We start from the raw sequence: 27,138 nt of genomic DNA, 5'->3' as shown, positions 1-27,138 counted from the left end.
TTAAGCCTATTACTTCTTTTATTAAAGAAATGCCCAACAGAGACATTGTCAATAAAAGAAAGAAAAAAATTCTATAATACCCATTATGTTCATTTCTTCAAGTTTAGGATAGTTGAGGGAAAGAAAAAACGTAAAGGTTAAATCTGATTGCAATCCTTAATAACGATCACATGACACGACGGTTAGGCTTCAAATCTTCGACGAACACCCAAATTGGTCCGACGAACATTATGCCGACGATCATTGTCGGTTAAATCAAGCCTATATCTCATTTGTAGAAATCAATATATAACCCAAAACCCCTCTTTAATGGCTGATTCTAGTGTCCCAACCTATTTTTTTTCAAATGAATAACACACATCATAACGATCATTAATCTGGTGATTTATTCTAGAGTTTCTTTTTTCAATAATCGATTTCAAACCCAAAAAAACACACTATAAAACCCTTTGGTATTTGAAAACAATTTAGCTTCTTCTTTAATAATTTTTTTTTTAAATCGGTTATTCGGCAAAAGGGGTTTCATAGAAAAGAAATCAATAATGTGATTTAAAGCATGAGGGCTACAATCTTGGCTCTGATATCACTGTAGGATAATTAATAATATTGTAATTCTCGATTAAATGTTTACCCTATGCAATGAATCAATAGAGTACAATATGACATACCATTCATCGTCGAGACATTAGTTGCAGTAGAACTTGATGAAGCTATTGTAACATTTTTGTTGAGAAAAATATCAACACAAAAGAAAAAGACTTCTTCCCTCTATCTTTCTATATGCAATTCTTTCAATGAGTAAAGAATAATTTTTCTGAATGTGGATGAGAGGAGGGACCTTCTCTTCTTTAAATAATCATAATCTGTCATATCCCATAAAGATTTGACAGTTATAATAAGGGATTAATATCTCATAATAAAGCCTAATAATGAGAAATAAAGAACTTAAGTGTAACGAAAACAATAACGAGAACCATTGAATTGGGATGTACTTGGTCAATTGGCCAATAAGAAATTTTCTACACCTCCTACTTGATAGAGTTGATGGGAGAATCTCTTATGTATGTCTTTCCTTAAAAAAAATATAGTCGATGTCACTCAGTCACTATGCTTGGATGTAGATCCAATTGGTGGACCCCACATTTTTTTTTTCCCATTAAATTTCCTTATTAGACAATTCAATTTTTCACCTTTCATTGTCTCGATGGCGAAAAATTGCACTATAATGTTGTAGCAAACCCAATAATACAAGAGGACAAGTTTCTTAGTCCAGTGGATGGAGAAAGTTCGATGGGGCTGAAACTACCTAGATAAGTAAATCTAAAGGTCCTTTACTCACTTGCCAAGTCTTAGCATGAACATATTAGGCAATATGACAAAACAAAACATTTACAAATCCACCACCACAAAGATTACTATTGAGAGGCTCCCATTGGGTTGCTTTTGGGAGTCCCCTTTTTCTAGGGATCTCATAGATATTATAACACCCTTCTTGATTCGGCCTAATGAGAGGATATAAAAAAGAATTTAAATATAAAATTTGACATATAACCAATCAAGACCATTTCCAAGATACCGAAGGACTAGCATGCCACATCACCTTTTCCAAATTGCACAAATAAATGTGGATATTGAAAATTTTTAATCTTCCAATTCAGGATTCTTTTTTGCATTTATGCCACTAGAAGAAACAAAGGATTTGTTTGGTGCAAGGGAAGGGGAGTATAATTTTTAAACTTCAAAAAGAAACTTTTGCAATCATTAACCCACATTATTATATTACTTACTCCAAATCATTCCATATTTGGTTATAAAAATTCTTTTTACTTTGCATCTAAATCTCTTAGATTTGAAAAGTAAAATAAAAATTATATTTAAAAAGCATCATTACTAAATATGGAAAGAAATTTTAGTACCGTATACAGTTAAGTTGGATAATGATCAACAAAATTTATTTTTTAGATTTAAAAGTGTTCACTTACTTTCTCTTTAATTTTCCTTGCAAACAAACGGAGCCAAAGGAAAAAACTAATGAAGATTTGTTCACCCTTTTTCAATGGGGCAACAATTGAGCAAGAAAGCAGGCATGTAGTTGAGCATTTTTAACAATTTGACTCGTATTTAAGGAGTGCAGGTTCAGATTGAGTTTAATCGGACAGCTTAAAGGTTGATACCATTCGAGCATGGATCATGTACAAATAACATTCAACGCCCTGCACGGCCAGTCACATGTAATCCACTGTGGGACCCACAAGAAGAGTGGATTCCATGTGAGTGGCCCTAGAGGGCCTTGGACGGTACTTGTACAAGGACATGATCCGGTCTCATACTATTCCACCCGCAACTATATCAAATAAATATACTCATCCAGTGAGATATTATTATTACAGTACGATGAAAATGTTTTAATGGTCTCTAAAGAAGCACAAGGAGAAAGTTGTTATCCGTATTTACCTATTTTAAAAGGGGCCAAAGATTTTACCACGGCCATGCAAGCATGCACGGTTGTGTCCCCTCTCACATGGAATAGAAAAAGACATAAACCCCCTCCCCCTATTTAAACCTTGATACCATACCCCCACCCTCTCACATGCACGGCTTGCACAGTCGTGAATGAAAACCATCCTCTTAAAAAAAATTGAAAAAAAAAGTTTACCACCATTTCTTTTTTTTTGGTAAACAGAATGAATGCAAATTCTGTTGCCGAAAGAAACTGAATTGTTTTATACGTGGAATAATTGAGGTTAAAATTGAGTTTGATTTGGTGACCTGTTGTTGCTGGAGAACTAAAACAATTGGAAACCATCATAAGATTGATGCCAAATCAAGGAACTTGGCTAATTATGGATTTATTTTAATAGCTTATTTGAAGTAGGGTAAATGCCATCTAAGGTACCTAACATTTTGATAAATTATAATTTAGATACCCTATATTTCACATATTGCGTTTGGGTTCTCTAAATTGGATTATAATCAATCCAATTACCCTTTTTTTATTTTTTTAAATTTACCCTTATAAGTAAATATTTTTAAATTTTATATAAAAATCTAAGAGAACCCACATCCCCGTCCCTACTCTAGCAACCCACCGGCCCCCATTCCCTGCAGAACCCAACACGACCCCACCCGCCCCTACCCCCTATCTCTTACCCCCATTCCCTATATCTTTGATTTCCTGCTGGATTATGATACGATCCTGGATCTCAGCCCATAAAATCGGTTCAGTAGGTGAGGGTGCCCAGGATTATATTAGTCTACATCAGAGTTCATTACTCTCCGATGTGGGATACCCACCAGAGTTCATTACTCTCAAGTGGGACAGCAGGATCGTAACATTCCACCACACTTTCGAACCGACGTCCCCGGCGGCCCACTCCATGGTGGCTTTCACTCCGAACCCCTCGAGCACCAGGTAGCCCTTTCCATAGGTCGCCCCTGCCGGTGCCCCGACCCGTAGACATGGCAGCCTGCTTTGATACCACTGATACGATCCTGGATCTCAGCCCACAAAACCGGTTCAGAAGGTGAGGGTGCCCAAGATTATATTAGTCCACACCAGAGTTCATTACTCTCGAGTGGGACAGCAGGATCGTAACAGATTAATTCTCATTTCCCACTGATTGAACATTTTGTGCACTCTCTCTCTCCTGGTGTCTCAAATCTAACAGACGTTCATCACCGTATCATAACTGATGTAAGTTTTGTGCAACCTACTCATGAGTCGAGATGGGCTTCTTATCTTTTTATCGATAACGATCACATATATTTTGTATATGATTATGACACTTCAGGTTCAGCAGCTGAAGCAGAAGGCAAAGCAATGGAACAAGGCATCAAAGATGCAATTGATAAAAGCATAAAGTGTTTAGAAGTGCGTATAGACTGAACTTAGATGGTTACTTAGGTTAATTTTGAGTCCGACTAGCGAATGGGCTTGACCTCTTTTGCTCTACTCTAGGATACTACTCAAACGTTTAAACTTTTCAATCAGTAATAGTTAGGAAAGCTACTAGTAATCATGTACATAGGTTCATGTTTTTGCAACATCAGTTCAGGGTTTAAAGCTCACTGATACAAAATTTCAGCTCCAACTTAACTACTACAGCGTAATAATTAGAGGGCTAAAACCCTTGAGAGGGTTTGTGAACCCTAAGCTGGTGGGTGAAAAATCCTGTATGGGTGGAGGAAAACTTTGTTCTTTGTCCTTTCTATTATGTATAAATTCCAATTCTTAACTTGCAGTAAGTTACCAGAATGAATAGTCATGTATATATGGATACCAGTCTCACCTAATTTCTGACAGCTGTTCATGAGATTCATCCAATGTTCAAAGAGAAGCAATATAGAAAGCTCCAAAAAGAAAAAGGGAGACAAAGCAAAAGCCCCTCACCAAATAAAAGGGTTAATCTATCAGGGGATTCACAACAAACAAGTTCATGTTTTAGCATTAAATGGTTCACATCCAGAAAAGGAATGGTGGGTGGGTGGGTGGGGGGGGGGGGGAGGAGGAAGAAACACACTATCTCCTATGAGAGCACCCTCAGCAAAGCTGAAAGATTTCAGTGACACTATACATATTGGAAAACTGGACAAAGAATCTTAATGATTCCTAGTCCAACTCATAATTAGCAACTAAAGTATGCAATAAGGGCAACAGTTCTATATCTTGAAATTCTGTGAGATAGGACAATAAATAACAACAATGATGATACAAACTCTAGCGACACCAAAAAGCTTGCTTCTACCCAAAAAACAGTTAGCATCTTGAATTGAGACTGAGGGTGAAGCAGCCATCAGTCCACAGAACTGCAAGAAGATGTAGGCCCATAAAAATCCAAGCCATTCTATTCAATGTTAATCCAACCAAAGGTACTGAGTCAGGCATAGAGCACTTCTAACTTTTGTGATAATCCATCAACTGCTTCATCATTCTCGGCAATTGCTTCTTCCTGTAGAGAAAGTGAATGCATTAATCCTTATAATATTTCTATTCAATAAGTTACTGGTTTCTAATACCAATTGCAAATGCAGTCAAATATAGTAAACGATTCTAGATGACAAATGGTTACTTAGATTACTTTTCATCCCATTCATGATGGAGAAGTACATCCCACATCGACTTAAGTTATCCTCTTTCTATAAACTGCCCATATTGCAATCTACAGGAATTTCTTTTAACAACCAATATATTGTCCACATGCAATGCACTTGACATAACCTAGTTTGTAATTTTGTATAAAGTTCAAACTAGGAAGTACGATGCAGTTGGGCTACATCGACCACCAGCCATACATATCAATTCATTTGAATGAGAGGAATACAAAATTTATGCAAATGGCAAGAGAAACTTAAAGCAGCACACTTTACCTCGGTATCTCTTCTGCTTTTTACAACCACACACTTGGAGCCACTGATGCTAGCACTCTTCAACAGGCTACGAGCACTATAGTTTGGTTTGCTTGGGCCATTCTGTGCAGCAGATGCATCCCCATTTGCATTTTCTGATTCCTCAGATTGATGCGGAGGGCTTTGTGTACGAGCAACAGAAGCAGCAGTTCGCGTTTCAAAATTGTTACTTTGGTCAGTAGCCTCATTCTTGGGTGCGCAAACCCGCTCTCTGAGTAGAAGTGGAAGCAGAAGATAAACACAAGATTAAGTAAAAGAAGGGGAGTAGAACCATAAATAATCATGACTCCTCACATACTCTACCTAGGCAAGGATGCATGCTGCCTCTGAAGTGGAGTGCTTCTCTCCCCTTTACTATAATGCTCTTCAAGATGGGCAAATTGTCGCTTAAATCGATCAACTCCACTGCGTAACAAAGAGGTCAGATTGAATTAGTAGTTAATGATTCAGCACCCAAACTATCTAGTGGAAGGGACTCGCTTTTGATTACTTGCACAAAAGACTATTCTGAATCTCAATGTATTCATTAAGCTGCTGTGATTCCACCCCCTAAAAGCTACATGATATTACGGCAATCCTGATGTCCATGTTATATTTCCTCAAAAAGTAAAGGTCAAGACAAAGTCATTTAATATACTGGCTAAAATAATGACGTGTTATAATTCAGTTCCAAAGGAATCTCTTTTTTTGGATGAGTTGTTCCAAAGGAATCTCAACAAACCTAGATATTATTGAGAACAATATCTAGTATTTCAATGAAAATTATCACTCAGGTTCATAAACGCATTGACAAAAGGAATCTCAATATTGCTCTCTTCATTTATTGAAGAGGGCTATGGCCACTATATTCATAATTATAGCAAGTATCTACATGGTTCTGTATTATTGTCACAAATATTGATAGGCAAAAGGTTCTTTGGATGGCTCACATAGGACTGTGTCAAGTTTTAGATCTAAATTCAATCATATATCCCCATGTATTGGTCATTACCTTGTATTTTCAGTTGTCCATTTGTTTTCAACGATTTCTTTAAAGTTTCATTTTCTCATTGGAATTCATGTGGCAGCTCTGCTTAGGTTGAAATTTGACATGTGCACAGCACATAAATTTGACATGTTGCATTTGAGCTATTCTAGGGAAATCGGACACAAAAATTAGAATTTGGCTCAATTAACCACCAATTTGGAATCAAAACATGGAAGTAGTGCTATCCACCTACCAATAGTCTAAAACATGTGTTCTGTAGGCACGCATCCATAGATAGAAGCCCAGAGCTGCATTCAAACACATTGTGCTGCATATGCACTATTCTATGTAAATCAAGCACTAAAATTCCAATTTGCTCAAACAACCACCAAATTGGGTTTGGAACATGAGAATATTTTTGTCCCAATCTAAAGCGTCTCAAAATTGTGTTCTGTAAGCAGACATGCCTAGAAAGTAAACAGAGGCCTAGAGTTGCACACAAACAGAATGTGCTGCATATGAGCTATTCTAGGTTTGGGGCCCAATCCAACCAATCACTTTGCAGATATCAGGGACATAAAGGAATGGCTTCCTGACTTCCAAAGTGGGAAACTGTTAACCCTATCGGAAACACAGGTAATGCATGAAAGCAGGGGAGATCACTTGCTATAATGGTAAAAAGCTTGGGCTGCCAGCATGAAGACGCAGCTTTGAGTCTGAGAGCACCCACTTGTGAAAAAAGGCAGAAGGTTAGGACTGACTCCAGACAACCCCTTTCGTGACCCTGCCAAAGCAATACTTGCACCCACTCATGGCACCTCTAGGGAAGGTATGAACCAATGCACATTTTAGTAACACTAACTACTATAAGATATATGCATTATTGTTCTCTTTTATATGTGGCACCCAATTCTCACTGAAACCCAGAGTGTTTCTTCTACAGAAATTCTTGGCTCCTTATCTCCATAGGGATGTAAATGGGCAAGCCCACAAGAGGTTTCATGCTTTAAAATATTCAAAAACATCAAAACCTGATCCCCATGTCCAGCTTGTTTTCACCCTAACGCATTCAAAAAACATTTTACTTTGCAAAGGTACATTCAGTCGGCTTTTGTTTGAGACTTTCTGAAAATCATTATTTTTGCATCTCTTTTGAAATTCATTACGGTTTTCTTGGTTTGATAATTCCTGAAGCTAATACTGTTTCCTACATGTCAGTATCTTTGTTCCTTGTCCACTCTAAGATAATTTAAGAACACATTTGTCTTCCATTTTATAATTGTGCTTTGCTCTTACTCATCTTTATTTTCACGCTGCCTTTAATAAGGTTAATTTATGTTGGGCTGCATGAATGACATGATAACATAAAGGCATTTCAAGTGCTCTGTGATCTACCATTCGTAAGTTTCATTTGATTTGAGAGGAAAATACAAAGTGCCATGATGCAGTATAAGTCCCTTGATTTAAGCCCAGGTCCAACCAAGTTTCTGCTCAATATAGCCCATTGAACCAGCATGTTTGGGCCAGATTTAAGCCTATATTTTAAGCCCATATTTTTCTAGATTATGTGCCCATTGACCAGCACTAAATTTGGATGATAGCTGACAGTTTTGTGGGGCCCATAGCCAGCTCGCATGGAGAAGATTTGGAGAATATTTAACAGATCTGGTGGGACCCATTCCAATTGCGTGTTCCGTATTTTCTGGAATGGATGGTAATTTGCATGGAGGAGTCTTGAGACATTCTATTAAATATCTGTTTCTAATTTTGTTATTACTTGATTGGTAAGTGTGGTTGCTAACTTGCTATTAGACTGCTACATATCAGTTCCTATTTCTACATATCTTGTAATCAGTTTCTATTTCTGCTAGGGTAGTTTCTACTTTGATTACTTCTATTTCTGTAACAGTGTTGGTTTTATTTAAACAATGAAGGGCGGAATAGGGGAACGATTTGAGTAAAAGAAAAGAAAAGGTTAAGCTTTTTGCTGAGTGAATCATTGGCTCTGTGAGAGAGGTATGGTGAGAGACCATGGGTGAGGGGCTCTTCCCTGTCCCTTCTTTCTCTTTGCTTTCTTTTGTTTCTATTTTATTACTGATACAACCAATGTCTTGTGGAGTGATCGAAACCTACTACAAGAGTGTTATTATTTCTGGTTATGAAGTTGAAGTGTGCTCTCATCAGGCCAGTATCACGTGAAGTCAACTGTGCCATCATCCCTACTTGCGGCATTGTTTCTGTTGGTGATATCTTGCAGAAGATTTCTAGTCCAAGAACTGCTGATCCACCCATCAGATTCTTAACAAAATTTGACAGAGTATTTGGCGCAATCCAGGGTTCCAAAAACCCGGTTTGGATCACTTATGGGTCCACCCAAACACTTAAAACAACTCAACTATCAGGAACAATGGCAAATCTGTAATTTAATATAAGTTCAACTAACAGGAAACAAAATCAGCAAGAGGAATAGCCGTATGAATGGGAAGGGTATTCTTCGAAGAATGAGGAAATAAGATTTAATGGGAATAAAAGATGAGGGGGTATAATAGGAAATGGTGAAATAAAATAATAAAGAATATGTCGTGGGTGAGGGGAAGAAGTGAGGTGGTCTCAGGATAAGGAACCAGCGGTAGGGGTTTTCAACTTCAATAGAGAGACCTCCAGATCACGGGATCCTCTCAAACCGGGGAGTGAGGACTTGAACTGCAACTACAAGGACTCCAAACTCAGGTATTTGCAAACCCGTTCTGCAACCCTACTAACGATTCGCAACTCTAAAAACTCCATGGCGGGAAAACAAGATGATTTGTGCAGTGTTTGATTCTCACAGTGAGAGAGACGAGAGGATTTGGAATTCTAAGGTTCGAAGCACAACTAAGTGCCTCTGAATCTCAGGTAATAACAAACCTGCTCCAAAATTCAATCAATAACATCAACATCTGAACAATGGTCGCTGGCAGTAGAACAAAGGTGAGTGAGATGACAGCAGTTGACTCGCAACAGTTAAGTTGCTACGGCTTGGAAACCCAACCAACTTAATCAAGTTCAAGTTTCCGACAATGCAAGGGTCGACAGTAAGTACTGGTGCTTAATAGATGAGGTAAAGAAGAGGGTTAAGGAAAAGAAACCAGGGAACAAAGAAAGAAACAGAATGAGAATGGATGTTGTACCTTAGAGGGAAGAGAGAGAGAGAAGAAGAAGAATGTGTGGCTGGTCAATCACGACTTCACATACTACAACTCAAAATATCTCCATTGAATTCATTCAAATCTTCCTTCTACCTTATTATATTGTCAATATATAAAAAAAGACAAGACATAGCAATGGAAACCCAACTAAAATAGAAACTAAACAAATTAGGCAATGCTATAAATAAAGAAAATTCCAAAACACTTCCTACGTAATCTACCCACCCATATAAAATTGCACCCTTTATCAACTATTAACCCCCTTTAGACCAGAAAATCAGGTTGGCGCGGTTGCGTCTTGGCTTAGCCTCCAAAGAGGGTCATTCCAGTCCACCCAAGCCAAGGCAACTGCATCAGTACTACCCATCATAAAGCCTTCCTTAGATGGTAATTTGAGATGGATCCAATAGCTGGTTTGGTTTAAACAATTAGTTGCTATTTTAAGTTCTTACTTTCTATTTCCGAGTCACCCTCATAACTTGATATCCAGCTGTCAGTTTTGACTGGGATTTGAAGACTAGGCCTCTGGTTGCTATTTCTGTTACTCCTTATTTTCTGAGAGTTCTGTCAACTTTCTGTCCAGTCGATAGACCAGAATTGTCGCTGTCTCTTTCCTCTGTAGTTAGACATTAACCAAAGGTGCTGCTATCCTTGTTAAGAGTTTAAAGAGTTAATTACTTTGCCGTCCACCACTGTTGGGGGTCACTGTTGTTTCTAGTTGCTGGAAATTGGAATGTGAGGTACTGTTGTTGGTTGTGAAAGATCCTAATGTGGAATTAGTTCCTAGTTATCGAGTTGGGGACTGGTTCTACTTCATGCCATCTATGAACATTAATGTTCCAGTGGACGCGCAATTTCTCAAGCAGTGTTATCATGCATAAGGTTGGGGAAGGACCATAAATATTTGGGGGATGCTATGCCAGGCTGATAGAGGGTGGACCTCGGCGCAATAGTAAGGTTGCAGTCGGGGAAACATCCTCTCTGGGAAGTGGGGGTAAGGCTACGAACTTTATCCAGACCCCGAAGTGGTGGGGGAGCCTTGTGCACTGGGTATGACCTTTTTTTATGCCAAGCTGATCATGTTTTTTCTTTGATTTTTATTTTTCAGTTACCCCTTGGCCCGGGGGGTGTTCAATTCCCTTGTACCTACATTATATTGTTTCTAATATTTCTGTCACTTATCACCATAATAAAAAATTAAACAAAAAAAGAGATGTATTTTTTCCATGTAAAGAAAATAATACTTGGGAAATAATAAGACCTGAATCTTTTAACTAATTTGCAGAATAAGGCCATAGAAAATTCAAAGTGTTGATTAAAGGTGAAGCAATCTCTATAGGATTCACTGTGAGGCAATGACCAGGAAGAATAAAACACACTTCCACACAATGATAGTACACTGTCTGGATAGAGCTGCTTGCATTTGATTGCATAATCTTGTAAACCAGTATTTCAAACTTTCAACCCTTTAAAAACATTGTATATATGATAACCTCAACCAAGGAACTCCAAAATTTATTTTTAATTTGGTATAATATCCACAACGAAGGAGAGAATGATACATATCCATGTGACGGATTCATAATTGTAAGTCCTAGCATGACAATGACAACAGAGAAGAAGGCTCCAATGATTTGCAAGAAGCGCAAGACTAACTTCAAACTCTAAGGTTTCAACCCTATATATGACCACAAAGCTGAATAAATAATCAGTTCTGTAAGCATAAAGTTGATAATGTTGTTTTCACTTGGAGTGGTATTTTCTACCCATCAAACCTAAATATCTTGCATAAAGAAATGATATAGTACCAAATCATAGACCAAGAACAATGGGAAACTCAGGTTATGGCCGAGCACAAACAAATGGCTAACCTTGGGTACATGAAGCTAGTTTGGTCTGCACCTCGAAGGTATTCCTGAAGCATCTGGGGATGATACTCTAAAATCTGTTTACTTTTAAAAGAAAATCCATTATAAGCAACAGTTTGAGGAAAAACTATAGTCCTCTTAATGCAAGTAATAATCAAGCAATATGGTCATACCTCTCGGTAGATCAACTCCCTTACATCGTCCTTTGTCAACTTCCTTCTTTCAAACTCAAACTCCAGTTTCGAAATGGGTTGTGTTGATGGTTCACGATCCACATTTGCTAAACCATGAAAATATGGATCTGCTAAAGCCTGCAAAAACAAGCAACACCAATATCAGGAAATAGGACAATTGGAATTTGATTAGATTATGAAATATTAAGCATATCAACTATCCAAGTTACTAAATCTTATCTCTTCGGCAGTGGGGCGATCTTTAGGATCAAATGCAAGCAAACGCTCAAGTAAACGAAGAGCCAATGGATCTACACCAGGGAACTTTTGTGTCAAAGGAACTTGGGGTTTTTTCCGCATGCTACTTAAATATCTTCTAGCCTTTTCATTCCGAATCTGCAGACATGAAAGATCAGAAAATGATGAGAAAAATTATATCAGAACAATTTAGAAACATAGCCAAAAAATTTGATATTAGGAAAATAGCACGTCCTTAACTCACTACCCAAGACCAATATAATAAATATAGAAGTAAATTATTAATAATAATAATAATAAGGCGATATCTACACTAACTTGCAACAGCAGTAAAAATAGAACTCCAGAGGAAAGGAACACAGAAAAGAACTGGCACCAAAAAGAAAAACATATAAGCAAAAATATAAAAGATAACTAACCCTTGCAATGGATTCAGGAGGAGGCGTTCCAAGTAAATCAGTCATGAGATCCAATTGATGCACCACATTCTTCCCAGGAAACAGTGGTTTTCCCGTAAGCATTTCTGCAAATATGCATCCTATGCTCCAAATATCAATTGCAGGAGTGTACTGCAAAACACACAGCATTAGAATCAGAAACCTAATCTAAATCAGCCATAATTTTAGAACTAAAAAGTAAATCCTACAAACAAGAGCCATCTCGAAATGAAATCTTGTCGAATAACCAGAAAGAAATGAAGATAATATTAAATATGATTTTAGGCCATATCATGCAATGACTGCAATGTTGTCAATCATTCGAAAAAATAGCAGGAGAATTATCTCCTATGCCAAAGTCATACTGCATTCCACATATCATGCTCTCCAAGAATGCCATTTACTCTTTTAGAGTTAACTATAAGCTCAATTTTTTTTTTCTTTCGATTTTCATGTATTTTCAGTCCCTTGAAAGATACAAGAGGAATACAACATCATAAATTTCAAAGATTTAAGGAGACCAGGGAGAACTATATGCCTCCATCTCAGGAAATGAAAAATGTAGAAGTTTCGTTAGAGGAAGAGGTAAATTTCAGAAATTGAAAGGCCTAATTAGACTTGCATAACTTTCAAAACTAGTACTGGTGGAGGGCCGGTTAAAGAGGGAGAAATCTGAGATGGAATCTTAGAGTTGCAGAGGAGAGAGGGAATCATGTAACCCACACACTCATTTTGAGCAACCCAAGCACTTTGTATTTCAAATCTGTCTCTCCAACATTGGCTGGCATCGGCTGCTCCCTCTGCTTCTGGTTTCATGGGATCAATTCGATAAATGGAATAACGGATGCAACAACCACCTCTGCCTGTGCTAGGTTTTGAAAATCGAGATATAATTAACTGCTAGACCATGTCCCCTACTTTAGAAAGCTGGCTTTCAAACAAGAAAAGCGCGTGAACGGCTGGCTCAGGGCAAGTTTAAATAAAGCATTAGCCCCAGGATTATGTAGTGACCCAGGGAACTAGCTCTTCTCTTCAACCTGTTCAATTGGAGCTAGCTATAGACCACACTTTTTCTATGCTTTATTTACTTATTTTAAAGGGCAGGCATCCCCAGCTAGAAAGCCAACCACATAAGCCAAGAAAGAGCAAGTTTTGTGTGCACTGATTTAAAATCAGCCCGACTTTGCACCAAGTCGGAGTGACGAGATAACTCTTAAGCAGCTTGTTGCTACACGATCTGAAAGTTACAAGGTATAAAAAACAAAAATCAAAGACTCTTAACTAAACTCTAAGACTGAAACTAACTGAACATGATAAACAAAAATATAAAGAGTAACTAAACTACTACCAACCCTTATTAGACCAAAAACCTGGCTTGGGCCAGTTCCATCTGGGTTTGGGTTTCCAAACCTGGTCATGCTGGTCCAACCAATCAAGTGCTACTGCATCAATTCTCTTCCTTAAAAAGAACTCGATTCCGTCGTGTTTGGATAAGGACCAAGGAAGCTATTTGAGTCAACCCGCAGGAGGAGGAATGATCCCGCTACCTTTTTGAGCTTAATACAACAACTACTCAGCCTTTTCCCAACTAAATGGAGTAGGCCACATGGATCCTTGCCCTCCAATCAGCTCTATTCAATGTCATACTTGATACAAAGCCTAACCTATGCATATCTTTCCTCACCACTTCTCCTAAGGTCATTTTAGGTTTACCCCTGGCTCTTTTAGTTCCTTTAATCTGAATCAAATCACTCCTCCGTACTGCAACATCCAAAGGCCTCCATTGAACATGGTCATGTCACCTCAAACGACTGTCTCGTAGTTTATCATGTATTGGAGCTACTCCCAAATCAGATTTAATATGATCATTCCTTACTTTATCCTTCCTAGCTTTTCCACTCATCCATCTCAACATCCTCATCTCCGCTACACTGAGTTTATCTATACGATGCTTCTTAACTACCCAACATTCCACACCATACATCACAGCCGGTCATATGACTGTCCCATAAAAAGTTTCCTTAAAGTTTTAAAGGAATATGCCAATCATACAACACTCCAGATGCACCTCTCCACTTCATCTATCCTATTCTAATAATTCTCTATGAAACATCATCCTCTATGTCACCTTTTTTATTTATGATTGAGTCCAGATACCTAAAATAATCACTTTACGGAATCTTCCTGACATTAACCTTTTTGAGCTTAATGTCGGGGAGAGTTTTAGCATGAAAAAACTTCATTTCATTGTTGTTGTGCTTAAAAGAGTAGGTATTCGCATACCCACAATGTTGTGCCTTCTGATCAAATAGCCATGATCGACCAAAAAGAATATGACACACCTTCAGAGGGAGGACATCACATTGTACTGTATCCACAAGCTCACCAATAGAGTATGTGAGCAAACACCTATCAATAATCTTGAGATTGGTTTTGTTTATCTATGCAACTTTATAAGGATTTGGATGTGGCTTTGTCTACAATGTAGGCTTATAAACAGCATCTTCAGAGATAACATCGGTGCAACTACTTCCATCGATCACCGGGCTACATAATTGGTCATTGCATTTCACGCAGGTCGGAAAGAAGCTATTGTGGTGCCAATCTTCATCCTCGGTGACCTTGTTAGTGGTCAAAACAGGATAAAGAACATAACAAGGGTGTCGCTCCTCATCACTGTTGTAATGATTCCAGAACTTAAGAAAATAGAACCAAAGAAGGGTAAAGGAGAAAAAGAAGAAGAAGAGAGAAATCGAGAGGTAGAAGAAAAAGGGTTTGTGTGATAGATAGCTTGATCTATCGCCAATCTATCATATTTATATTTGGGATTTTCTTATTGACACCCCTCACGGTGTCAAATAATTTGTAACCTTACATTTTTCCTTTTAGTAACATACAACTTTTTCAATGAGGGTAAATATTGTTATTTCACATGTATACTTAAAAAAATGTATGACAATGAAATCTTTAGATAATGACATAATGATACCCCACTTTCAAATTATTTTTGAAAACCCTTTTATACCCTTAACTTAAGAACTTTTAGGAATAAGACAAGGAGCAGTTAAAAGGAGTCCAAGTTCTAAATTGTTCACCACCACTTCACCTAAAAGCTCGAACTGTTAGGTGGAGGGACTCACATGTATATGAGGGGACAGAAGGTCTCAGGGCTAACCAATGTGGGATTATTCTCCCAACACTCCTCATGTGTAGCCTGCATACACGTGCACAAATGAATAGAGGCAGGTTTTGGAGAGACCTGTAGTAGGACTAGAGAAAACCCACTCTGATACCATGTCAATATCGAACCCATTGCAACGGGAAGGTTGCTCCATTGCAACCTAGTGGTCACGAGTTTGAGCTTTTATGTGAAATGGTAGCAAACATGGTATCAAAGCAAGGAGGTCGAGTGTTCGACCCCTGGGAAGTGCATCAGAAGAGTTTTCCCGACATTTCTTCTCCATTGTGCCGCGCGAAGGAAATGCCATGTGAGCTCCACGTGCAAGGACCATGGGATTTTGGCCTGCACGTGCAGAGGAATGTTGATGTATACATTGACGTCACCCTTCCCTAACAGTTCGAGCTTTTAAGTAAAAAAGTAGCAAACATAAATACACCCATAGAGGTGTCATTCAAATGCTCCCTTTATATTTAATTGTCCAACATTAAATAATGGAACAAACGTCTTTAGCAACTAATCTTAAAGTCTAATCACAATAGGAAACTAAAAACCTACTTACAATAGAAAACTCTAAACTTACTTAGACAAGAATATCATCCCACGGTATAGAGGTCCATGGACACCCATGGGCCTCCAACCGATACACACACACATACTCCAAAACTCCCCTTCAATCTGGAATATATATCTCTCATACCTAGCTTGAAACAACCACTTAGAAAACCAGGTTGAAACAGCCTTTGTAAACAGATCACCAAGTTGATTATCGGAATTGACGAACGGAGTTGAAATGAGCTTTTGCATAATTGCAATTCGCACAAATGACAATCAACCTCAATATGCTTGGTTTTTTCATGAAAAGCTGGATTGCTAGCAACATAAATTGCAGCTTCGTTATCATAATATGTCTTCCTTGGGTGAGGAATTGAGAATCCCAATTCTTGTAGGAGAGACTTCAACCACATCAGCCATGTTGTAGTATGAACCATAGCTCTATACTCAGCAAAGAAACAAGATTACCACCAACAAGCGTACAATATCCAGTGGTTAATCTACAATCATTGGCAGCACCAGCCTAATCAGCATCAGAATAGCCCACAACATCAATGTGACCATGGCGACAATAAAATAAAACCTTTGCCAAGAGCACCTTTACGATACCGTAGAATGCGACAAACAACATCCCAATGAGCATATTTAGGATTCTCCATAAATTGACTGATGACTCCCAGTACAAAGGAAATATCCGGATTAGTGACAATCAAATAAAAAAGTTTTCCAACTAGTCTTTTGTATTGATGTTTATCCTCAAACTCTTTGCCACCACACTATAAATTTCAAATTCAGATCCATATGGTTGTGAACAAACTTACAGCCCAATATACTGGTCTTAGACAGAAGATTTAGAACATATTTCCACTATGACAAATTGACACCTTTATTGCAACGAACTTCAATCCTCTAAAAATAACCAAGCACCCCCAATTCCTTCATTTGAAATTTTTGATGGAGATATATGCCTTGACCTCTTCAATGTAAGAAGGGTCATTTCCTGAAATTATGATATAATTAACATACACAACTAGGATCACGACCATGTCCCCCTGATGACGCACAAACATTGAGTGACCCATAACCAACAATAACTTTACTAAACTTGTCGAACTAGGCACATGGAGAATGTTTCAGCCTATGTGTGAAGACATCATACCTTAGACGCATTCTCCCCCTGAGCAACATACCTGGAGATTGCTCCATATAAACTTCTTCCTCAAGAATATATTTTTTGTATTTAGTTGAAACAAAGGCCAATCAAGATTCACTGCCAAGGAGATAAGAACTCAAACAGAATTAAGAAGCGCCACTGGAGAGAAGGTGTCAAAATAATCGACACTGTAAGCATGAATAAAGCCTTTTGCAATCAACCAAGCTTTAAGACGCTCAGCTGAACCATCAAGAAGATATATAACTTTGTACACGACACCTCACAAGCTCCTTCCCTAAGGGTAAGTCAGTAAGAGTCCAAGTTTGATAATCCAATAGGGCATCCATCTCAACATCCATATCACGTTGCCAACCAGGGTGCAACAAGGTGTCTTGATACTTATTAGGTACATATATAGTAACAGATTGGGACACATGATAAGTAATCTAAGACTGTCTAGTACAGGTTTGAGTAACTTTATAAAGAGCAACTGGCAAGTCAGGAGCTAGAGGATCCCTAAGCAAGGAGTCTAAAGGAGCAGTTTGGCTCGTGGGAATGGAATTTAGACGGCACTTGTAAATTTGTGATTGCTTAACTGAAGCACTATCAGAAGGAGAGTTAGTAAAAGGAACAAGGACTGAAACTGATGGAGATAATAGAATATCAGCATCTATCTGATGGCTCTCAGCAGAAAAGTATGGGATAGATTCAAAGAAGGTACATCAGCACTGACAAAATATTGATAGATAATAGGATAATAGCAATTGCAACCTTTCTACGTGCAAGCATAGTTAAGAAATACACACTTGGTAGCACACGGAGTTAATTTATCAATTCCAGGGCGAAGGTTGTGAACAAAACAAACACAACCAAACATTTGTGTGAGCTCCACGTGCAAGGACCATGGGATCTTCACATGCACGTGTAGGGGAGTGTTGATGTATACATTGACGTTGCCCTTCCCTAACAGTTTGAGCTTTTAGGTGAAACGGTAGCGAACATGGTACCAGAGTAAGGAGGTCGAGTGTTCGACTCTTGAGAAGTGCATAGAAAGAGTTTTCCCGACATTTCTTCTCCCTCGGTGTCGTGCGAAGGAACTGTCATGTGAGCTCCATGTGTAATGACTACGGGATCTTAGCCTGCACGTACAGCGGAGTGTTGATGTGTACATTTATGTTGCCCTTCCCTAACAGTTCGAGCTTTTAAGTGAAACGGTAGCAAACATGGTATCAAAACAGGGAGGTCGAGTATTCGACTCCTAGAAAGTGCATCGGAAGAATTTTCACGCCATTTCTTCTCCCTCGGTGTTGCACAGAGGAAATGTCGTGTGAGGTCCATGTGCAAGGACCATGGATTTTGTCCTGCATGTGAGGGGGAATGTTGATCTATACACTGATGTTCCCCTTACCGATGTTCCCCTTACCTAACAGTTTGAGCTTTCAGGTGAAACAATAGCGAACATGGTATATGTGCGCCCACACATGACACGAGGGGGAAAAAAAGTGTTTTTGCACTTCCTAGGAGTCAAACACTTGACCTCCCTGCTTTGTCGAACACTTGACCACCCTGCTTTGATACCATGTTCACTACCATTTCACCTAAAAGCTTTAACTGCTAGGGAATGGCAGCATCAATGCATACATCAACACTCCCCCGCACATGCAGGCCAAAATCCCATGGTCCTTGCACATGGAGCTCACACGACATTTCCTTCACGCGAAAGCGAGGGAGAAGAAATGTCGGGAAAACTCTTCCGATGCACTTCCTAGGAGTCCCTCCCTGCTTTGATACCATGTTCGCTACCATTTCACCTAAAAGCTTGAACTGTTAGGGAAGGGCAGCATTAATGTATACATCAACATCATCCGATGCTCCTTTGGCAGTAGGGTCAAACATTACATTAGCTGCAATAGCCTGATCCATGCTGTTCCACAACCATATCAAGAGGGCATCATTCTCACACATCCACTCCTCATAGGCTTTTAGATGAGCAGGTTCTTTGGAATCAGCGTTAAGGAGGATTAGATTGGAGGTACTTCAGCTTCCCCTTTGCATTAATATAAACCTTGATTGTCTGAGCCCATAACCAATAATTTCCAACTCCGTTGAGTTTTATTATGGTGACCTAGAAATTAACATTATCCGTGGATTACTTGGGTTCAGTCATCATGTACTAAAGAAATCAACACAAAAATAAAATTCTGCCTAGCACAAACAATCTTCAAAAGGACTGCAATAGTGCATTTCAACTCCAGATGGATCTCCAAGCCTGGAGATATGAAGAATAGTAGTAGGTAATACAAACCCCCACAGAATAACACTGATATAGATATCGATTTCAGACAGACCGCAGAACACTACTTCAAATCTTAAGTGAAAATTCCAGAAGTAGGGAGATTTTCAATAGCACACTATTGGGTGGTCAAACAGATCCCAAACCAGAATAGAGTCTTCTATTTAAGAGGGTTAACAATCCCCTAAAACCTTAATCTGATCTGCTTGTCAGATCAGAACCCATAGCAAAAATAGATCATGAGAAAAAAAACCTGAAAAACAGAGTATCGCCATATGTGTGGAGAAATCTGACTGCCGATAATCCAGACCTCTGATTAACTCAAAGCATAATTGAGTCCCCCCTTGCCAATAATATGAATGAATCCCCAATAGAGTAGGGTTGAAGGCTGGCTTGATGCAATGTATTGATGACACACCTTGCTGCCACAATGAGCAACCACAGAAACAGGGGTTGATGCCCTAAAATGGATCGAAATCAATTTTGAAGGAGAGAATCCTTCATGAAAAGCCGGCAACTGATAGTATGCTAACTAGGTTTACATAACAAACAGATGCAGCAAAAGGTGGCTGCGCACCTGTGTAGAGAAAACTATGTAGGGCCTATCAAAATATAGATGGAGAGGATGCTAGTACTTATTATAAAAGCTCTGATACCATGTAATGATTCCAGAACTTAAGAGACCAGAAGCAAAGGAGAAAAGAGAAGAAGAGAGAAACTGAGGTAGAAGAAAAGGGGCTATGCGATAGATAGATTGATTCATCACCAGTCTATTATATTTATATTTATATTTAATTGCTCAACATTACAAAATGAAAAAATTTCTTTAGCAACTAATCCTAAAGTCTAATCATAATAGGAAACTAAAACCACTCACAATAGGAAACTCTAAACTTATTTAGACAAGAATACCATCACACGGTATAGAGGTCCATGGACACCCATGGACTTTCAACCGATACACGCACACTATAACAACTGTCATTGCCGTTGACTTCACCCGGCTCATGCTCTGCCTCTAAATTAAATATCTTCATGGACCTCCAACCGATACACACACACACTCTAACAATTGTCATTGCTGTTGACTTCACCCAGCTCACGCTCTGCCTCCAAATTAACTGTCTCAAGATTCAGTTTCTCTCCTGGGACATAAGGTATAAGAGAATCCTTATCAATATAAATTACCAAACGGTTGGGACACTGAACACTAAAATGCCCATACCTTTGCACGTAAAACACTGAATGGCAGCACAGGAGGTCTTTCAGAACAACGCCAAGGTGGAGAATATGGTCGGTTAGGTTGTGACTATGCCATAGATGAACCACTAGCCTGTGGTTTGCTGAATGATTATTCCTAAGGAGAAGAATACAGCTGACTGGAACAGTTACCCCTACGAAAAGTATTTGTAAAAGTCTTCCGAGTGTATGGCCGCTTCAGACTTTCTTCTACTTGATATGCCACCTGTACAACATCCTCCATGATAAGCAGTCTACTGGATGCTAATGCAGCATTGATCTGAGGGTGCAAACCACTGCAGAACCATGCCACCAATGCCTCCTCCTCCCACTCAAAATCAGATCGAAGTGGCTAAATAGTAGAAGCTGACCACATACTCCGCAACTGTCATGCTTTCTTGTATCAACTGTGCAAACCTGAGGTGCATGTGCTGGTTGTAGTCGTAGGCAAGAATCTCTGGTTCATGGCTTCACTCATCTCAGCCCAAGTGACAATTAACCCAATGCCTTGAGTCTGATTCTAGTGCTAGTGCTTCACCCACCAGACTCGAGTCATGCCCCTTCAGCTTGGCCTCTGCAAGTAGAATCTTTCTGGCCTCAATCACTGCCACCATCTCTCCAAACTGTGAACCCAATCAAGGTACTGTTCTGGGTTCTCTGCATAAAAATTGAGGACGTCTAACTTCGCTCCTCTTTCAGCTCCATAAAGAGTATCACCATACAGAGTCATAGACCAGCTCCATATGTGGTGGTGGTGGTGGTGGTGGCCGTGGCCGTAGTGTAACATAAAATGAACCCTATGGGATGGAGTTGAAGGAATCCCCAAACTGCATGGGACTCTTTCCTTTATCAGAAGCCACCAGTCGGTCAATAGAAACTTGCATGGATGCCATCATTGTAAGGATGAAATTGACAGTTATGGTGAGGGTATCGACACGTTCAATGAGAGTAACAAGTTTTTCATCAATTTCACCTTTATAGAAGTTGAGCTGTTGGAGAATCTCACTATTGGCCACCATGATTAGGATACGGATAAAATCTCTTAATTGGTGGCGATCCTAGGGTTCGGAAACCCCTATTTAGAATCGTTATGGGCCCGCACGAATAAGAGAATACTCAAATCAAAGAGTTAATGGCAACTGCAAATAAAGTGAAGTTTATAATAATAATGGCAGAATTGTAAATAAACTGAAAGTCATAATAAGGTGGCAGTACCGTAATTATTGGAAGTTCAACTATAAAACACGAGGAGTGTAACGCATAGGTGGGAGGGGCAAACTTGGAAGCTAAGTGAAAAAAGAAATGGGAAAATTGGTAAAAGACAGAACAAATAATAGAAGAAAAGACACGAGAAGGAGGGGAAGAAGTTACCGTCTTCTACCTTACGAGAGGGACGAAACCAGCAAGAGGGAGTTTAGTTTCAAAGAGGAGTCCTTCACAAGAAACCTGATCGACCTGGGATTTTTTTGGTGGTGGATTGCAGCTTTCAGCTCTCCTACGAAGACCAACAGTTTAGCCAAAGGAACCTGCAACAAGGGAATTCGAAGGGCCTAAATCTAGGTCTGGCAGTAGAATGGGTTCAGAACTGGTTTCAGGTAAGGTAATTCACCCTGTACAGTTCCAATCAATTTGGAATTTAAGGGTGATTTTGCTAACCCACTAACTTTGAAATCCCATCTAACAATTGATCACATCAGCGACTAGAGTTAACAAGAAAAGAATCTGAAACAAGCTTGCCAGAAAGAGGGAAGGACGTGAGAGAGACCGAGTTCTCTTCTTGTTTTTTTATCTTAACTCTCAGCAGAACAGAAAATAGAAATAACAAGAGAATAATGGGAAGGGAGAAGAGGAAGGAGAATCTGGCAAGGAAAGGGAAGAGAGAGATTGACAGGGGAAGACGGAGGAACTTAGGCTCTGATACCAAATTGGTGGGGTCTGGTTAGAGAAGAGGGAGAAATCTTAGATGGAATCTCAAAGTTGAAGGGGAGAGAGAGAATCACGTAACCACACACTCACTTTAAGCAACCCAAGCACTTCGTATTTCAAATCTGTCTCTCCAACGTTGGATTAGTAGGTATAAATAAACAAAAATCAAGACTCCTAACTAGATTCTAAAACTGAAAACTTGCAAACAAACTCTATCTCTCTATTTCCTATTCCTACGTAACGCATTCAAAACAAAACATGATAAACAAAAAACATAAAGACTAACTAAACTACTACCAACAATTATTAGACCAAAAACCTGGGTTGGGCCGGTTCTGTCTGAGTTTGGGTTCCAAACCCGGTCATGCTGGTCCAACCAATCAAGTGCCACTGCATCTACTATATTATTTCTAGAGGATTATATATAATATGGGGGCACCTGACTGGTAAACATAGGGCAGTCTGCCACCACCCTTCCAATCAACAGCTTTATTCGACATTTTGACCTGAAATCATGATCTTTATTTTCTTATTAACTTTTTGCTCCTATATAGCTATCTCCATGTGTACAAATTTCCAATGTAGTGAAAAGCCACACATATGGTGGCCATTCCCAATCAAGGGATTTTCTCAATGATTCTTGAATTTTAAAAACAAGTGCAGTAAATGATGGCAAATATCACTAATTTATTACTAATCGAGAACAGCTCAAAAACTGATAACCCCCTCCCCCCCAAAAAAACAGAAGAGAAAAAACTAATAAACTGTACAAAATTAGAAATATCAATCAGCTTACTTTAGAGAAAAAAGAGCCACAGAGTTCAGGAGCACGATACCATCGGGTTGCCACATAATCCTTCAAAAACATAAATAAAAATAATCAGCATGTATTGGCTATGAAAAATGCTAGAACTAGAGAATATGTAATTAAGGCATAAAAATGGTCTAACTATAACCCATTCCAGAGGCTGTTAAGATAAATGGTAAATTCATGAAGTTATGCCAAAACAGAGCTACATACAGTCCAGAATATAGCTGATGGGGCATCATTGAATGAAACACGAGCAAGCCCAAAATCACAGATCTTCAATTTGCAGTCCGCATTAGCAAGGATGTTTTTCGGCTTTAAATCTCGATGAAACACGTTTGCTGCAGGAGAAAAGGAAAAGTTCAACAATGATAATGATGTGGTAAAAGCCAAAGGAGATACCACAACATCAAAGCAAACCAATGACCTGTATGGATATATTTTAGAGCTCGAAGAAGTTGGTATAAGAAAAACTGATAATGTTCGGGTGTAAGATCATCATTAGCCTTAATTACTTGGTGAAGATCAGATTCCATCAACTCAAAAACAACATATATATCTTTAAATTCTCTTCGAGATGGAGGAAGCATTATATGCTTTATTTCTACAACATCTGGATGTCGAAGCAACCGAAGAAGCTTGATTTCTCTCAGAATACGTGTAGCATCGGAAACATGCTCAAAAACATCATTGATCTTCTTAATTGCGACCCTCTCTCCCGTGTGAGCATCAACTGCAGCCCCAACAACGCCATAACTACCTTTCCCAATGACCTCTTGTATTTGATATTGACTGGCCTCACCATATTCTGTGAAGAATTCAGTGTCAAGCATGCTCTGAGAAAACAAAACATTATTAGTAAATAGTAATCATTAACTTACAAAGAAGTAAATAACCTCTTGCAAGGGCGGTGTGAAGGAAAAGGAACGAAACAGGATATAACTGTTCCAGTACCATCAAGGGCCAGTATGAGCAAAATTTCACAACTCCCTCCCCTCACCTCCCCAACCCTAAACCCACCAAAAGTATGAAAAAACAATAAGGGAAAGGAAGAAAAAGTATCCTGAAGATCCAAAATCCATATGTTAATCAGCTAGAAATAAAGCAGGATAATTTTATATCCCATAAGGGTGACTCAGTCAATGATAGCACGAGCCATGTGAGAGTATGGTAAGGTCAAGTAACACAGTATCCTGATTCTTCTAAAATATATACCACCACCACCATCCCCACAAAGAAAAAGGAAAAAGGGGGTAAAAACCAATGGGTATTTAGTCGTTTAGACCACCAAGAGAGGCCAAAATCAGCAGCTCCAAATACCTTTCAAGGATCTGTAAATTTTAACTTCTCCAGCAAAAGAAAGTACGATTTAATGCCACTTAAGCAGATTGAAACCCTAAACAAACAGCTATATGAGTGATGTAAAATGAAGACTTTACAGTGTACCGATTTTACAAAACATCTTTTTTCTGTCAAAAAAAAAAAAAATTCAATATCTCTGAGTCCTCAAAAATTCAACTTGTTCCGGAAAAACTTTGTCAGGGATTCCTAAATAACGAAGCTGCCCAGATATCGAGCCAGTTCCTACAATTTTTTATTCTACTGAATTGTTATTCAGCGCATCAATCTAGATCCTGATTGTTCTTCAAAATACACTTTCAAATTCAGTTGGGACTCCGGGAGGAGATCCCGTTGAGTGTTGAAGGCTTACATGTGCCAACATTGAAGGATTAAAGGACAGGGAAGTGATGAGAAATTTGTCATCGAACAAAGTGAAGAGTAAAGAAGAAACAGAATACACCTCATCAACTAATAGTTAGAAGAAACATAAATGACCAAAGAGGGGACCTTGTCGTTGCCCTGATGACTATTTGTACTCAGAAGAACAAACCCGCTCCAACTACACATTTACAGTTTACCCAGAGTGGTTTGAGAGATCGGCAGCTCAGCCCAACCTCACCCCTCCATAAAAGATCCTTGATTTCGCAAGAACATAAGCAGCATTAAAATTATCTCACCCAATTGTCCACCCCCGAAGAAAAAACAAGGAAGGAATGAACAACAGGAGATCAAGTAATATCGAAAGAACGAAGATAAAAAGAGGAGAGAGCTCATTAAGTGGACCTTTATCAGCTCAACTGATGAAATCATAATTCAGAAATGAAGATACAGTAAAAAAACAAAGCCAATTTTTCGAAAGTAAACAAATAAAATTAAGCCGATGGTCGGAATTTTATTTTATTTTTGACTGAATCCAATTTTCGACTTTTTTCATTTTCTTTTTCGGCCATTTCTGATGCCTAATAATTAATAAAGTCTTCGCTCCCAAATGAAGGAAAAGACTGAAATTAATCCTACAGATCTGAGAGAGTGGCGTAGAGAAAGATAGAGAAGGATGGAATGGAATTTTATTTTTTTTTTTAATTATGAAAGGAGGAGGAATGGATCTGAAAATAGAAGTCTAAAGGAAACGAAAACAAACCTTCTTATGAGCATCCATGTTTGGAAATCTGGTAGTTCGCTTGGGGACTTTGATGAACTTCAACCCAGAGAAATCGTAGTCTTCGACGATCTTAAGCTCCCCAGGGTCGTCCTCCTCTTCCTGCGACTGTTGTTGTTGTTTTCCTTGTCTTTGTTGATGATGATGATCGGATGATGTTTTTGCTGTTATGGGCGATGTTGATTCAGGTTGAGCGTGGTTTTCGGCTAAGACGACACGATGGCCGTTGTCGTTGAGCTTGCTGCTGGTGTGGTTCTGAAGTTTATTGTTGTCATTACTGTTATTATTAGTAGTAGAAACGGAAAAGTGACGCTGGAACCAACGACGAACGCCATCCGCTACAGCTCCTCCCCCCATATGCAGCTCCCGATCGATACGCTACGGCTTATTGCTCGCAGCATTGCCCGCTTTTCCCTCTTTTTCCGCTCACCATTCCATCGTCTCTATCTCTCTCTCTCTCTCTCCTCTCTCTGAAGTCGTTCGATCCACCAGGTGCTCTCGTTGTGCTGTGTTGAGCTGTGGTGGATCTGTGGTAATGGTGACTATTTCAGAGAGAAATAGAGGTGGGAATAGAGAGGAAAACAAGGCGAACGCCGCTCTGTTAATTTCTTGGGACTGGTCCGATCATATCCTCCCCGCTCAATCTACAGTTATTTAATCAAAAATTTTCAACGACTATGATTGTAGATGGGGATCAGATGTTTCGGATTAGAATCTGATCAAGTCCATTGTAGGTGGGTCCCATATGAACTGACAACCTTTAACGTGTACTCAACCTAATTAATACCTACAGTCAAAGAAGGAAAAATAACAACAAAAAAAAGGTGGAGTCGATTTCCTGGTTTGCCAGTTCAGGAAGGTATCTTTGAAGACGCAGATGTCGTACTCCTAAGAAGTCAGTGTTTTAAATTGGGATCAGATTAGCCATTTCGATTCGGATTGGATCATATTGGCCAAGATTGATCTCAATTCCAATCAATCCTTACTAGATTTCCATGGTTAGGGCATTTTTTGGTTGATTCTAGTAGATTCTTGATTGATCCATACTGATTCCGATCTGATGGGACCAACCTAGATCTTGACTGTATCTTTCTCACCCGAACTATAATCGACCTAATTCTTTCACCAACATAAAGATGACTCGAAAGACTATATTTCTCATTATATCACCTTCAACTCAAAGTCAATA

The 27,138-nt window shown here is 39.0% G+C and overlaps 1 protein-coding gene across 1 annotated transcript; it reads right to left on the bottom strand.

Annotated features, from left to right (window-relative positions):
• Positions 1 to 4,640: 4,640 nt before the first annotated feature.
• Positions 4,641 to 26,424, bottom strand: LOC122652102 (mitogen-activated protein kinase 9-like). Its single transcript, XM_043845776.1, has 12 exons — positions 26,396 to 26,424; positions 25,932 to 26,362; positions 23,877 to 24,285; positions 23,663 to 23,790; positions 23,438 to 23,497; positions 12,280 to 12,429; positions 11,843 to 11,998; positions 11,603 to 11,740; positions 11,433 to 11,506; positions 5,710 to 5,811; positions 5,368 to 5,617; positions 4,641 to 4,949 (listed from the first exon to the last, which is right to left on the bottom strand). Exons 2-12 carry the CDS (start codon positions 26,304 to 26,306, stop codon positions 4,878 to 4,880), a joined length of 1,914 nt encoding a protein of 637 aa, XP_043701711.1. The 5' UTR covers positions 26,307 to 26,362; positions 26,396 to 26,424; the 3' UTR covers positions 4,641 to 4,877.
• Between the last annotated feature and the right edge of the window lie 714 nt (positions 26,425 to 27,138).

Source organism: Telopea speciosissima, chromosome 2 (genome assembly GCF_018873765.1).
Source record: "Telopea speciosissima isolate NSW1024214 ecotype Mountain lineage chromosome 2, Tspe_v1, whole genome shotgun sequence".
Taxonomy (NCBI): domain Eukaryota; kingdom Viridiplantae; phylum Streptophyta; class Magnoliopsida; order Proteales; family Proteaceae; genus Telopea; species Telopea speciosissima.
The sequence above is the reverse complement of the archived record's forward strand: the minus strand, read 5'-3'. Positions and strand labels throughout refer to the sequence as shown.